Genomic DNA, 13,535 nt, shown 5'->3' with positions numbered 1-13,535 from the left:
GGTGGTTTGTGACCACTTAGAGGGGTGGGATAGGGAGGGTGGGAGGGAGGGAGATGCAAGAGGGAAGAGATATGGGAACATATGTATATGTATAACTGATTCACTTTGTTGTAAAGCAGAAACTAACACACTATTGTAAAACAGTTATACTCCAATAAAGATGTTAAAAAAAAAAAACAACTTACTAGTTTCTTTCTGACACCACAAATGTTTTCAGAATTCAAAACCAAACTTAACAGTCTCCAAAGTCTGTGTTCTTTCCAGGCTGCATCGCATTGCCTCTAACTGATCAAATTTAGGCGAGTTTTCAAGATAGTAGAGATTTCTCCCAAACCTGATAGGTAAATCCCCTTCAGAGACAGCTCATGGATGTCCTGAGAACTTAACAGGCGCTTGTATGTCTACAACAATTTTTCTGGCTGTGAGTTCAACTGATCTCCAAGAGAGCATTATTTTAAATTTCTCAACAAAAAAGATAAGAAAACAATTCAACGTAACCAGGACACATTTTAGTTTTACAGAACTTACTAATCTTTACTTTGAAGCTGAACGTTTAAAAGATAAAAATTAATTATATTCAAATGCTTTGCTGGAAAAGTAAAGCTATCACGATCGTTCCTCTCCAGACTCTGAATCCCAAGCCTGAAAACTGAAAATACTTACGCGTGCGGGCAGATGTATTTGATGTGGGCGCTTCTGATACCTGCAAAGGCTTCTGCCCACCCATGCCTGGTGGAGAAACCATATGAATAACGCCATTAGATAATGCTTTAAATTCCAGTAAGTTAATAACAGAAGAGTAAATCTGTGAGGGTAAATTTCAACCCCTTTAAGGACCACTACCAACCTAGAAACAACCCAAAGCTTATGATTTCAGCTTTACCTGTGGATAAAAATGATCTCTCATGATCCCTGAAGAGCAGTGTTTTCTCTTTCATATACGTCACTGGGCTTTATAATTTATAAAATACATTTTTTAAATCTCTTTATAACCTCCCCACAATGTGCCTAACAAAGTAGGCAAGACAGATGATATAATTCATTTTATATGAAGAAAAAATCCTCAGAGGAGTAAAGTAAAGCAGCTGTCTGATATTCCTCCATGTTTACTGCACCATTAAAAATAACAACCTTGGGCTTCCCTGGTGGCGCAGTGGTTGAGAGTCCGCCTGCCGATGCAGGGGACACGGGTTTGTGCCCCGGTCCGGGAAGATCCCACATGCCGCGGAGCGGCTGGGCCCGTGAGCCATGGCCGCTGAGCCTGCGCGTCCGGAGCCTGCGCTCCACAGTGAGAGGCCCGCGTACAGCAAAAAAAAAAAAAAAAAAAAAAAAAATAACAACCTTATGGGACTTCCCTCGTGGCGCAGTGGTTAAGAATCTGCCTGCCAATGCAGGGGACCCGGGTTCGAGCCCTGGTCCGGGAAGATCCCACATGCCGCGGAGCAACTAAGCCCGTGCACCACACCTACTGAGCCTGCGCTCTAGAGCCCGCGAGCCACAACTACTCAGCCCACGTGCCGCAACTACTGAAGCCCTACAGCCCGTGCTCCGCAGCAAGAGAAGCCACCACAATGAGAAGACCGCGCACCGCAACGAAGAGTAGCCCCCGCTCGCCCCAACTAGAGAAAGCTGCACACAGCAATGAAGACCCAACGCAGCCAAAAAAAAAAGAAGCTGAAAAAATAACTTTAATTAACATTCTCTCCTTATGCATATATGTACATATATATGTTCAAAACAGAATATGAGACATCATCAAAATCCTTCTGGCCAGAAATAAACAGTTAATCTTTCTACGTATTTCCTTCCAATTTTTTCCATGCATATCACTTGAGAAATAGATACAGATTTTACAAGAGTGGGATCATACTATACATACATACAGCTCCCTGCGTCTTTACACTTGACATTACACCTGATACTTTCCACATATTACCTCTATTAGAGGGTAAAATAAAGTTAACTTAAGACCTTTTTGTTTTAAATAGTTCTGAAATAAATGTTAAATGCTTTTCTATTAACTACTTCTCTATTTAAATCCACCTTCCCCCAAAGTGTTAAGGAAATACAGAAAAATTAATAACGTTATGAACATTAACACTTATATAACACTGACACTGAGCCAGGCACTATTCTAGAAGTTATATATGGGTGCATGCATGTGCCTATGTGTGTTTCCATGTGGGTTCGTGTGTGTGTGTGTGTGTGTATGTGAAACTTTAGTGTGAAAAGCACAAAACATGTTGAAAGAAATGAAAGAAGATGGATATAATGGACATCCTGCATTCTGGAAGACTTAATATTCTTAAGAAGGAAGTGCTCCCCCAAAGGATCCACGGTCAATGCAATCTCTACGAGAATCACAGCTGGCTTTGCAGAAACTGACCAGCTAACTCTAAAATGCATTTGGACACTCAGGAGACCCAGAAGAGCCGATCCTGAAAACAAAACACTGTCGGAGGGCTCACACTTCCCAATTTCAAGTTACTACAAAGCAACAGTAATAAAGGTTGTGACACTGAAAAGACATAAAAATCGATGAAATACATTCGAGAACACGGAAATAAACCCTCACATTTATGGTCAGCTTATTTCTGAACAGGGTGCCAAAACAAATCAATGGGGAAGGAATAGTCTTTTCAACGCAAGTAACTGGCATAAGTGGAAACCCACACGCAACCCACATGTAGGATGAAGCCAGACTCCTACCTCACATCATGTACAAAGATGAACTCAAAATATAGCAAAGACCTAAACGTAGGAGATCAAACTATAAAACTCCTAGAAGAAAACATGCGAAAATCTTTGTGACCTTGGACTTGGCAATGGTTTTTTAGACGTGAAGCCAAAAGCACAAGCAACAAAGGAAAACACTTTAGTAAACAATAAACGAGTAGGAATCTTGGGTTCTAGCCCCAACTCTGTCTCTATCTAGAAGTGTGGCCTCAAACAGTTCATTCAGTCCAGTGGTTTTCAAAAATGTGGTATCGTCTGGGAACCTGTTAAAAAGCCTGAGATGACACTAGCTCCTCGATTCCAGCCCAACACCACAGGGTTTTTCCTAGTCGTCCCTCTTCCTGTATGCGTAATTCCACGAGAAAGCTGGCTTCAGCTCTGGCAGTTCTGGGCCAGCAGTGCAGGTTGGGACCTGCCTCCCCCCAGGTGCCCCACCCAGAGTCATGCTTCATGCACGGGAACACCCCCTCCCCTCACAGCTGACAGTGACACCGGAAAGCACAGCTCTGACGAAAGGGAGCGGGAAGCAGAAAGCCGGGCCCTCTTCGTGGAAACCCCTCCCTCCCCTCCGTATCTTCCAGGCGTCGCTGGTCTGTATCGCCCAACTGGTGTGAGATTTTTCTAGGCCGAGACTGTAAAAGTTTACAAAGTTTCAAAGGCAGAAGTGGTTAAGTGGGTCAGATCTTACTGAGAGGTCAAATAAGGAGAGGATTGAAAATAATACTGTAGACTGCCAACGAAAAAATACCAAATGAAGGAATTTTTTAAAAGATCATGATTTGGCAACCATCACAAAATAGATCCAGATAGCAATTGTTAATGGGTGCTAAATCCACAGGTGAAAAATTGGTGAGAAACAGATATTTTCATACAATCAAAGTATCTCCCCACAAAACACTTTTTAAGTGCAATTAAATTTATTAATTTTACTGTGGAGAAACCTGGCAGACACTACCTTAACCAGAAAATGAAACAGTATCGTCAGCAAAGGCACAAAAGTCAACACAGTGTGGTCCCAGGACCACCATAGCAACCTCTGCAGTGTCCCTGCCGAAAGGGAGACGTCACATAAACCCAAACTGAGGGACATCCTACCTAGGAACTGGCCCATAGGGGAAAAGCGTCAAGGTCACCAAAGACAAGAAAATGGACTGCTCAGGACTGAAGGAGCCTCAGGAGACGTGACAGCTCAATCTAACCTGAGATCCTGGACCCATAAAGGACACCACTGGATCAACCCAGGGAAACGCACGTGGGGCTGGTGGATGTGATGGTAGCTTCAGATCAACGTTAACGGCCTCACTGATGGTCACACCATGGCTACGTGGCCATGTCCTCGTACTTACAAAATACACACTGAAGCTCTATGGAGCCATGAGGCAACATGTCTGCAACTCATTCTCAAGCATGTAGGAAATGTTAACAACTGCGTAATCTGAGTGACAGGTAGAAGGGGACCTCCAAATACTATTTTTCTGCAACTTTCATGTAAATCTGAGGTTATTTTAAGAGAAGTAGTTCAAAATTTTACATAACAACAACGAGGGAATGTAACCCACGAAGTAAATCTACGAGTCCAAACTACACAAGTGGGGAGTGGCGAGCTAACAGACATCAAAGCAGTGGCAGGATTAGAAAATCACATCACAGTAGCAACCTACTCCAGCAAAAATCATCCACAGACGCTAAAAATATCAGGTGAAAGTCCGATGTACGATCTGCGTCTCCCCACGACTCACTCTACCTACACAGGGAGAACCGGTGCCGTAGGGACACCCAGAGGAAGAAAGAGAGACACCTTTGTCGCGTGATCCAGGTCGGCATCAGTGACGGGACGGACGGCCCCACCCGCCTCCTGACGTGATGCAATGAACAGGCCGTACCATGTACATGGTGTTCGTACCAAAAACGCACAAGCTGAACGTCATCGTGAGATGTCAAACAGACCTAAATGGAGGGGCCAGCCTGACCCCCGCAGAAACGTCCTCGTCACGAACGCCAAAGGAGAGCCGGGAGACCGTTCCAGATTAAAAGAGACCGAGGAGCCGCAGCAGGTCGGCGCAGCGCGGCTGGGATGGAAGCGCCGGCGGACAGGGTTACCGCAAAGGACACGACTGCGGCAGCTGCCAAGGTCCGTTAGACGACAGACTAGACCGGGTAACAACGCTACATGGCGCTGAATCTCCTGAATGTGGCAATTTTCTGCGGTTACGTAAGAGACTCTGCTTGTTCTTAGGAGATACGTGTTGAAGTCTGGAAATAAAGAGTCACGGCACTGGCAATTTACTCTCCCAAGTTTTGGCAAACACAGTAACATATTCGATAGAGATCAGTGACTCTGAGTAGAAGGTTTTGAGGAATCTGCTTTATTCTTGCAACTCTTCTATAAGTTTGAAAGCATTTCAAACTGAAACAGTTTTAAAATGCTATCAAAAATAAATATGTATCTCTGGGCTGTTCAACTGTTTTTCACTCTCTTCTCAAGCATATTTTGCATTTGAATTTTTTTTACGAGACAAATGTAACATTTTCATAAGACAAGCTGTTTTTATTTTGGAAGGAAAACTGATCTTATGCAATATAGTTTGAACTAACACATTTTATTATACATGTTATGCATAGAAACAATTTTGTGGTCAGATGTGTTTCCTGCAGAACTTTTCAGAGCTTTAACCATGCTAGTGCATACCCAGTAAATCTTCTAGAGGAGAATATGCCATATCATATTTCCTAGACACTAAGATATAATCTAAGTGGCACCACTGAAAAAACGTCTTTTATAAAAAAAAAAAAATCACCACCACAATAAACACACATAACGTAAGATGAATACCCTTCTCAGTAACATAAAAATGTGGGGGAAATGACATATTAGAATTGAGAAAATATAGAATTATACAGGGTCCCCCAATCTTATTTGGCCATCAGAGACTTTTCATGAGAACACATACTGCACGACCCAAGTTACCAGACAGCACACCTTGGCTGATCCTGCAAAAAAGAACCCTAACCAAGAAAGGCAAAGCTGCCCATTTTCATAGCTGAGTTGCTGAATCCCCATCATCCTCTACGTTAACCTGACAAAAGAACTTTAGTTCTCCAAAAAGTATCTCAAACACTGAATTGCCACTTGTCAGATCGGCTGGTTCTGAATTTCGTCATGTGCTCATGGAAGCAATCTAGTGTCAGCTTTCTTTGGTGCCATCCCCCAAAGTAAATACTGTCAGAACTGGAGACCTCTAATTCTTTATATAAACTTAATTCTTAGTCAAGATGTCATGGCTGCTCTTGGTGTTTTTAATAGCACATTGTTCATTTTTTTCATCACTTTCACTCTTAACTTTGGTCTAAAGAATCTGGCTAAACTGGGGTCCACAGAGAATCTTTCTACAACTGAAGCTTTTACCCCCTGGACTGATTCTTCAGACCTTGAAGCTCTCTTTATTGGGAAAGTTTCAGGTGAGCAAGATCCTCCTTGAGTCTCAGCATCAAGAAGGGTTTGGTGATAAAACAGAGCTCCTCTAAAACCTCTGTTTAGTAAAATAAATAAATAAATAGTAAAGTAAGTCTGTCCTTTTCATAGGACTACCTGATGGCCAGAAACAGTCCTATAACCTTTCCCATAACTCCATGCAAGGCATGTGTCATGTACCTTTACTTGGGAGGCATAAAAGGATATTAGGAATCACTTTTAAGAATTAATCTGGCTCAGTGCCTCCTTGCAAAGATGTAATAGTTTCTTGGCTATCTTATCAAAATTTATTTATCTTCACTTTTCCTTCAATTCTTCAATTTTGTAACAATGTTATAACAACAATTTGATCGAAGTTTCAAACAGATAACCACTGATTTAAATTTTAAAAAGCTCTCAATATAGAGGGCTTCCCTGGTGGCACAGTGGTTAAGAATCCACCTGCCAATGTAGGGGACACGGGTTCGAGCCCTGATCCGGGAAGATCCCACATGCCGCGGAGCAACTAAGCCCGTGAGCCACAACTACTGAAGCCCGCGCGCCTGGAGCCCGTGCTCTGCAACAAGAGAAGCCACCGCAATGAGAAGCCCGCGCAATGCAACAAAGACCCAATGCAGCCAAAAATAAATAAAATAAATTTATAAAAAAAAAAAAAAAGCTCTCAATATAGAAAGAGACTGAGTGAAAGATAAACCATGTGGCTACAGTTAGCACAACAGAATGTGTTTGATAAGCCTCCAAACAAATCTTTGAGCTGCATCCCCTGCGCTTCAACTGATTTTTTTCTTTTACGGGAACATCAGCGCTCTCATTCAGAATGTTCACATTGCTATCATCTCACTTACCAAAATCAACTAGCTCTTCTCAACCTGCCCTGAAATTTTACCTCCTCTGGAATGCTCTCACTTGCATCTCTACAAACATACCTCCCATCTCTGGTATACACTACCCACGGAAACTCAAGGAGGAGTTTGCAGTTTTAATACGTTCCAGACACAGGAGGTGAAGAATGACAAAATAAGAGGATGAGGGGAAAATTCTGGGGGTTTTCAAAAAAAGAAAGGATTCTATCTCATGACTGGACTGTATGAAATATGACTATCAATCTATTTTTATACAATCCTAGAATTCTTTGCTCGTGTAGAGTTGCATGACCCGTTTCATTAGGGTACTAATAATGGTACCTACCCTGTGTCTCCCAATCCATGAAGGAAAATCACCTAGAACGGAAGAGGAACAATGAGTAAGCAATGCCTAAATAAACCCAGCGGAATGTTACACACTCCAGAGCCCCAGTTAAGGTGGAGGCCGGAATCACAGAACACTACCTTCAGCAAGTTAATCTCTACAGGCCTCGCGTAAGGGGCAAAAGCACTTAACGTCTCTCCGCGCAGCTCCTAAGATAATTAACGTGGGGCTTTAGCACTTAAAGAGGTCCCAGTTAGACAGGCTTCTGGGCAAATGATCACACTCCAAGAAAAATCATTTTGTCTCTTTCAGGTCAAACCATGAAAGTTCTCCCGCGTACGGCAAAACTTTTCCATCCCAAAAAGGAGCTTCCGGCGGCTAAAAGTAAGTTTGAGATCCTCACGCACAAGTTTCCTAAGGAACAGCACCTCTGATCGAAAAGGACACTAAATCTTCAGACTTCTTTAACTGAGGACAGGGGTGCAAGGTGACACAATCAAGGCATCTCCCTCATGCACAGACAAGGAGGCAGCAACGTGCTCCACAGCCACCTGGAGTTGGGGCGCCGTACGCTCAAGCGGGTGCCTCCGGGGTCCCGGGGCGGATCCGCGCGCAGGGCACGGGGGATGCGGGGCCGGGGGCGCTGGGCCTCGGGGCCGCCCGCCCGCCCGCCGCGACCCCGCGCCCTCCGCACACAGCCCGGCCGGGCGGCGCCCACCACCCCGCCCGACCCCCCCGGATCCCCCCGGCCCGAACGCCCCGTCCCAGCCCCGGCCCGCCGCCCACCGGCCCGCGACGTGACCCCTCGCGAGGCCCCCAGCGCCGCACTCACCACGGCGGTGGCCTTCCGGACGGCGGGCACGATGGCGGGCAGCGGGGCCGACATGTTATTGCCGCACATACACCGGCTCCACCGACCGCGCGTCGGAAGCGGAAGGCGGAGCGGGCGCCGGGCCGCGGCCCAAGGGGGTGCGAGCGCCGAGTCCGGCCCACCCACGGGCGCGCGCTCAGGCGCGTGCGCGCCCACGCTGCGCCGCGCCGCGCCGCGCCGCGCCGCACCGTCCCCCGCCCCGCCCCGCCGGTCGCCCCGCGCGTCACAGTGCCCGGCTGCCCGACGCCGCGTTGGCCGCGGCAGAGGGCGGCCCGAGCTGACCTCCGGCCCGGGGGCCGCGCGTGCTCCGTGCGGGCGGCCGGCCTGGGGGGCGGGGCCGCCCGGTCACTCCCGACCCCACTCACTTGCAAAGGTCGGGAAGGACTGGACTTGGGGGTCAGCTTCTACGGTATTTCCATTGGGGCCTGCACAGGTGTGTAGTGTGGGGGCCCGCGCCTCGCCTCCTTTAAACTGCAACTGGAGAGGGAAGCACTCAGTTGTCACCGAGTTTCCACAATTTGCTGATTGGTGGCTCTGGAGGTCCTACTGATTTAGGCCCCAGAACACATGACCCCATTCTACAGCGGTGGCCCGATGCCCGTCAAATACCTGGTAGGATCTGGGAGGGGCGGAGATGGACACACCTAAAGGCAAAATGCCCTGACCTTCGGAGGGTTACAGTTGACCACTGGAGAAAACCCACACCGTGAGAGCTGTGTTTCTGTTTTATTTGGGGACTCACTGAGGGCTATGCCCTGGGACACCTCCTCTCAGCGCTGAGGACGTGATCTGAAAAGGTGGGGCGGGGGGCGAGGTCAGTGGGTAGATGATTTTGGTCCAAGTGTGCATGCAGTCAAGCACGCGTCTCCCTAGAAGGTTGCTGCTAGTCAGAAGAGATTTAATGGTTTTAGTGCTTTTCTGAATGTGGGAAGATGCAAGAGTTTGGGTTCATAAAAATTTCCACCTGGAAGTATCTAATTATCTGAAGTCCTGTTCTGCCAGTTTTCCCCAGAGCACAGGGTACCTCATCCTGATCTCAGCCCTGAACTCCCTTCTGGGGGTGTTGAAGGTCAGCGACTGCAGTGGCTACTGACTTCATCCTTGTAGAACCAGGTGGCAAACGACAGTTTACAGTTGTCACAATCTAGTGGAGAAACTTAGAGGATATATACAATCCGTTAAAAGGAAGATAACAGGCCCAAAATGGAGTCACTTGTGCTAAGCCCACATCATCCCCAAACTGAAACTTACTACCTAAACTTATTCCAGTTTCAATCTCTGGCAGGATGTAATCTTAAAGTCAGTCTGGAATTTCCTAGTCGGCACTAATGAGTTAATCAGCCTGTCTAGACCCCTTCCATCCCCCAAAGAAAAATGAAGTAATCTGCTCTTTCCTCGTTGCCACCCTCTTTCTGCCTTTAAGTCTTCTGTTTGTGCGGCTCCCCGGAGCGCCTCTCTACTTGCTGGATGGGGTGCGCTGCCCCATTCATGAATTGTTGCATAAAGCCAATTAGATTTTTTTATTTACTCTGTTGAGTTTTGTTTTTTAACAATCCTTAGGGAGTCCAGTGTAAGGGAAGGGGAAGCTACTGAACAAAGATCTTAAAAAAAACAAAACAACAAAATCTCCACTTTAATTATATGATAGCCAGAATGCTTGAAGTTTGGGGGTCTTATTCATACTTTTTTTCCCCCAATCATTCTTATCCTGGACCTGAGTGCTGAGAATTTTGTGAGCTCTCAAAAATGTTAAGTTGGTGCTGATTTCTCCAAAATAAAAAGGCTATTGGGATTTTCATTGAGATTCTCATGAAGCTACAGACCAATATGAGGAAATCTGACAACTGAGTCTTCTGATCCAAGAACTAGTATGTATTTTTAAGTAATCTTGGATTTCTGTCATTAATGCTTTATTTATTTTTTAAAGTGTTTCTTTGTTTTTATAAATTTTTATTTATTTATTTATGGCTGCATTGGGTCTTCGTTGCTGTGCGTGGGCTTTCTCTAGTTGTGGCAAGCGGGGTCTTCGTTGTGGTTCGTGGGCTTCTCATTGCGGTGGTTTCTCTTGTTGCAGAGCACAGGCTCTAGGCGCGCGGGCTTCAGTAGTTGTGGCTCACGGGCTCTAGAGCGCAGGATCAGTAGTTGTGGCGCACGGGCTAAGTTGCTCCACGGCATGTGGCATCTTCCCGGACCAGGGCCCGAACCCATACCCCCTGCATTGGCAGGTGGATTCTTAACCTCTGTGCCACCAGGGAAGCCCTCTGTTAGTAATGTTTTATACTTTTCATTGTATAGGCCGGAATACCTTTTGTCAAATTTATGCCTAGAAAATCCATATTTTATGCAATTGTAAATGGTATTTGAAATTTCAATTTAATTATTTATTGCTAGATACAGGAATTTAATTTTTGCATACTGGACTTGTATCTGAAATCTTGCTATACTCACTTAAGTTTTAGTAGCTTTTTTTTTTTTTTTTTGTAGATTCCTTAGGATTTTTAGGCAATTATATACTTGAAAATAATTTCCATGTATCTGTGTATTTCCCAAATTTCTTTCACAAGTTCCATTGTGGTCAGAAAACATACTTCGTATGACTTCAAATTTTTAGTTCTATTGAGACAGGTTTTATGTCACAGCATATAGTCTATTTTGGAGACTGTTCCATGTGCATTTGAGAAGAATACGTATTCTGCTGTTGTTGGGTAGAGTGTTTGATAGATGTCTTTTATGTCCAGCTAGTTTTTAATGTTCAAATGTTCTACAACCTCATCAGTCTTCTGCCTATTTATTCTGTCAATTATTGAATGAGGGGAATTGAAGTCCCCAACTCTTATTGTTGAATTGTCTATTGTTTTCTTTCGCTTCTGTCAGTTTTTGCTTCCTGTTAACAATTTTTGTCGTAAAATCTATTTTTTCGGATATTAGCATAGCTGCTCCAGCTCTCTTATTGTTGCTGTTTATTTTTTTCCATCCTTTTACTTTGACAGCTTTATTGAGATATAATTTACAAATCATACAATTCATCCATTAAAGTGTACAATTCAATGATTTTTGGTACATTATTAATTTTGTAATTGTAGTGAAATGTATTTAACATAAAATTTACCATTTTTGCCATTTTAAAGTGTACAATTCAGTAGCATTAATTGCATTTAAAATGTTGTGCAATCTTCACCACTATTTCCAAAACTTTTTTATCACTCCAAACAGAAACTCTGTAACCATGAAGCAACACTCTCCATTCCACCCTCTCCCTAACCCTTTGTAATGTCTAATCTACTTTCTGTCTCTATGAATTTTCTTATTCCAGATATTTTATGTAAGTGGATTCATACAATCTTTGTCCTTTTGTATCTCACTTATTTCATTTAGCATAATGTTTTCAAGGTTCATCCATGCTGTGGCATGTATCATATCTTCATTCCCTTTTATGATTGAATAAAATACCTTTGCAGGTGTACACTACTTTTTGTTTATCCATTCATCTGTCGATGGACACTTGGGTTGTTTCCACCTTTTGGTTTGTGTGAATAATGCTTCAGTGAACATTGGCATACAAATATCTGTTTGACTTCCTGCTTTCAATTCCTTTGGACATATACCATCAGCTTTCAGCATTTGACCATGATGTGTCTGGGCGTAGACCTCCTTTCAGTCATGCTAAGAGTTTATTGAGCTTCTTGGATACATAATGTTTCTCATAGTGTTTGGGAAGTTTTCAACCACTATATAGTCAATATATTTCTGCTCCTCTCCCTCCTTTCCTTCAGTTACTTCCATTACACAAATGCTGGGACGCCTAATGGTGTCCCACAGTTCTGTAAGGCCCTGCTCAGTTTTCGTCATTCTTTTACTCTGTTCCTCAGATTGCGTAACCTCTATCAATCTATATTTAAGTTCTCTGACTCTTCCACCTTTCAGTTCAAACTTACTGTTGTGCCCCCGTAGTGAGTGATTGTCCAGTCACACCCTTGATGTTCCCTCCAGAATACTCTTTCTCATTTTTTGCAATATAGAAAGGCTGAGAAATTTCCAAATCTTCTCTTTTCGTTCCTTTTTCTAACATGCCCCTCAAAACTCTCCCAGCCTCTACCCATTAACCAGTTCTAAAGTCACTTCCACAATTTTAGATGTTTGTTAGAGCAGTGCCCTAATTCCTGGTACCAAAATCTCTATTAGTTTGCTAAGGCCACCATAACAAAGGGCCACAGACTGGGTGGATTAACAGACAAATTAATCTGTCCCCAGTTCTGGCGGTGAGATGTCTAAGATCGGAGTGTCGGCAAGGCTGGTCTCTCCTGAGCCTCTCTCCGTGACTTGGAGATTGCCGTCTTCTCCCCGTGGCTTCAGTCTTCCCGCTATACAAATTGGCTCTGGTTTGGGATGCGGGTATAAATCTGAGAATTTATAAACCATTTAAGATCAGCTTGGGAGAACATCTGCATAGAAAAAATAAATTTCAACATTTAGAGGTCAGATAGTGTAGGAGGAGACAGTAAAAGTGAGAGAGGTCAGCCAGGATGGAAGAAAGAAACCAGAAATGTGGGCTATCCAGAAATCGAACAAGGAAAATATTTCAAGTGGGGGCGGCCAACTGCTTTGAGTGCTGCTAAGAACTCACTTTAGAAGATAATTTCTATTTTTTAGCTTTACTGAGGTGTAATCAATATACACAAATTGTACATATGTAATGTGTACATTTTGATGAGTTTGGACATATGCTTACACTGTGATACCATCACCACAATCATGGTAATAAACATTCCATCACCTCTTAAAGATTTCTTGTGTCCCCTTGCTTTGTTTCTTGTGATAAGAACATTTAATATAAAATTGACCATCTTGGGACTTCCCTGGTGGTCCAGTGGTTAAGAATCTGCCTTCCAATGCAGGGGATGCGGGTTTGATCCCTGGTCGGGGAACTAGGATCCCACATGCCTCGGGGCAACTAAGCCCACGAGCCACAACTACTGAGCCCACAAGCCAAAACTAGAGATCCCGCATGCTCCATCGAAGATCCCGCATGCCACAGCTAAGACCTGATGCAGCCAATAAATAAATAAATATTTTTTTAAAAAAAGATTTACTGGGCTTCCCTCGTGGCGCAGTGGTTGAGGGTCCGCCTGCCGATGCAGGGGACACGGGATCGTGCCCCGGTCCGGGAAGATCCCACGTGCCGCGGAGTGCCTGGGCCCGTGAGCCATGGCCGCTGAGCCTGCGCGTCCGGAGCCTGTGCTCCGCAACGGGAGAGGCCACGACAGTGAG

The 13,535-nt window shown here is 44.6% G+C and overlaps 1 protein-coding gene and 1 long non-coding RNA gene across 4 annotated transcripts in view; both read right to left on the bottom strand.

Moving 5' to 3' along the window:
• LYPLA1 (lysophospholipase 1) overlaps positions 1 to 8,406 on the bottom strand; it is a 22,952-nt gene extending 14,546 nt beyond the window's left edge. For 2 of the 3 annotated variants that reach the window (XM_024126993.3, XM_024126992.3), the window contains exons 1-3: positions 8,229 to 8,406; positions 7,397 to 7,428; positions 664 to 729 (exon numbers count right to left, since the gene is read on the bottom strand). In XM_024126993.3, the coding sequence (XP_023982761.2) occupies positions 664 to 729; positions 7,397 to 7,428; positions 8,229 to 8,297 (167 nt within the window). In that variant the 5' untranslated portion in view covers positions 8,298 to 8,406. The remainder of the gene's footprint in view (positions 1 to 663; positions 730 to 7,396; positions 7,429 to 8,228) is intronic. The other variant, XM_024126994.3, reaches the window with a different exon arrangement.
• A 3,257-nt stretch (positions 8,407 to 11,663) lies between these two features.
• The window catches only part of LOC114487883 (uncharacterized), an 8,280-nt gene continuing 6,408 nt past the window's right edge, over positions 11,664 to 13,535 (bottom strand). The window contains exon 3 of the long non-coding RNA XR_003683402.2: positions 11,664 to 12,709. This is a non-coding gene — a long non-coding RNA (uncharacterized lncRNA). The remainder of the gene's footprint in view (positions 12,710 to 13,535) is intronic.

This window comes from Physeter macrocephalus, chromosome 15 (assembly GCF_002837175.3).
Source record: "Physeter macrocephalus isolate SW-GA chromosome 15, ASM283717v5, whole genome shotgun sequence".
In the NCBI taxonomy this organism is placed as follows: domain Eukaryota; kingdom Metazoa; phylum Chordata; class Mammalia; order Artiodactyla; family Physeteridae; genus Physeter; species Physeter macrocephalus.
This window is presented reverse-complemented; position numbering and strand designations above follow the sequence as displayed.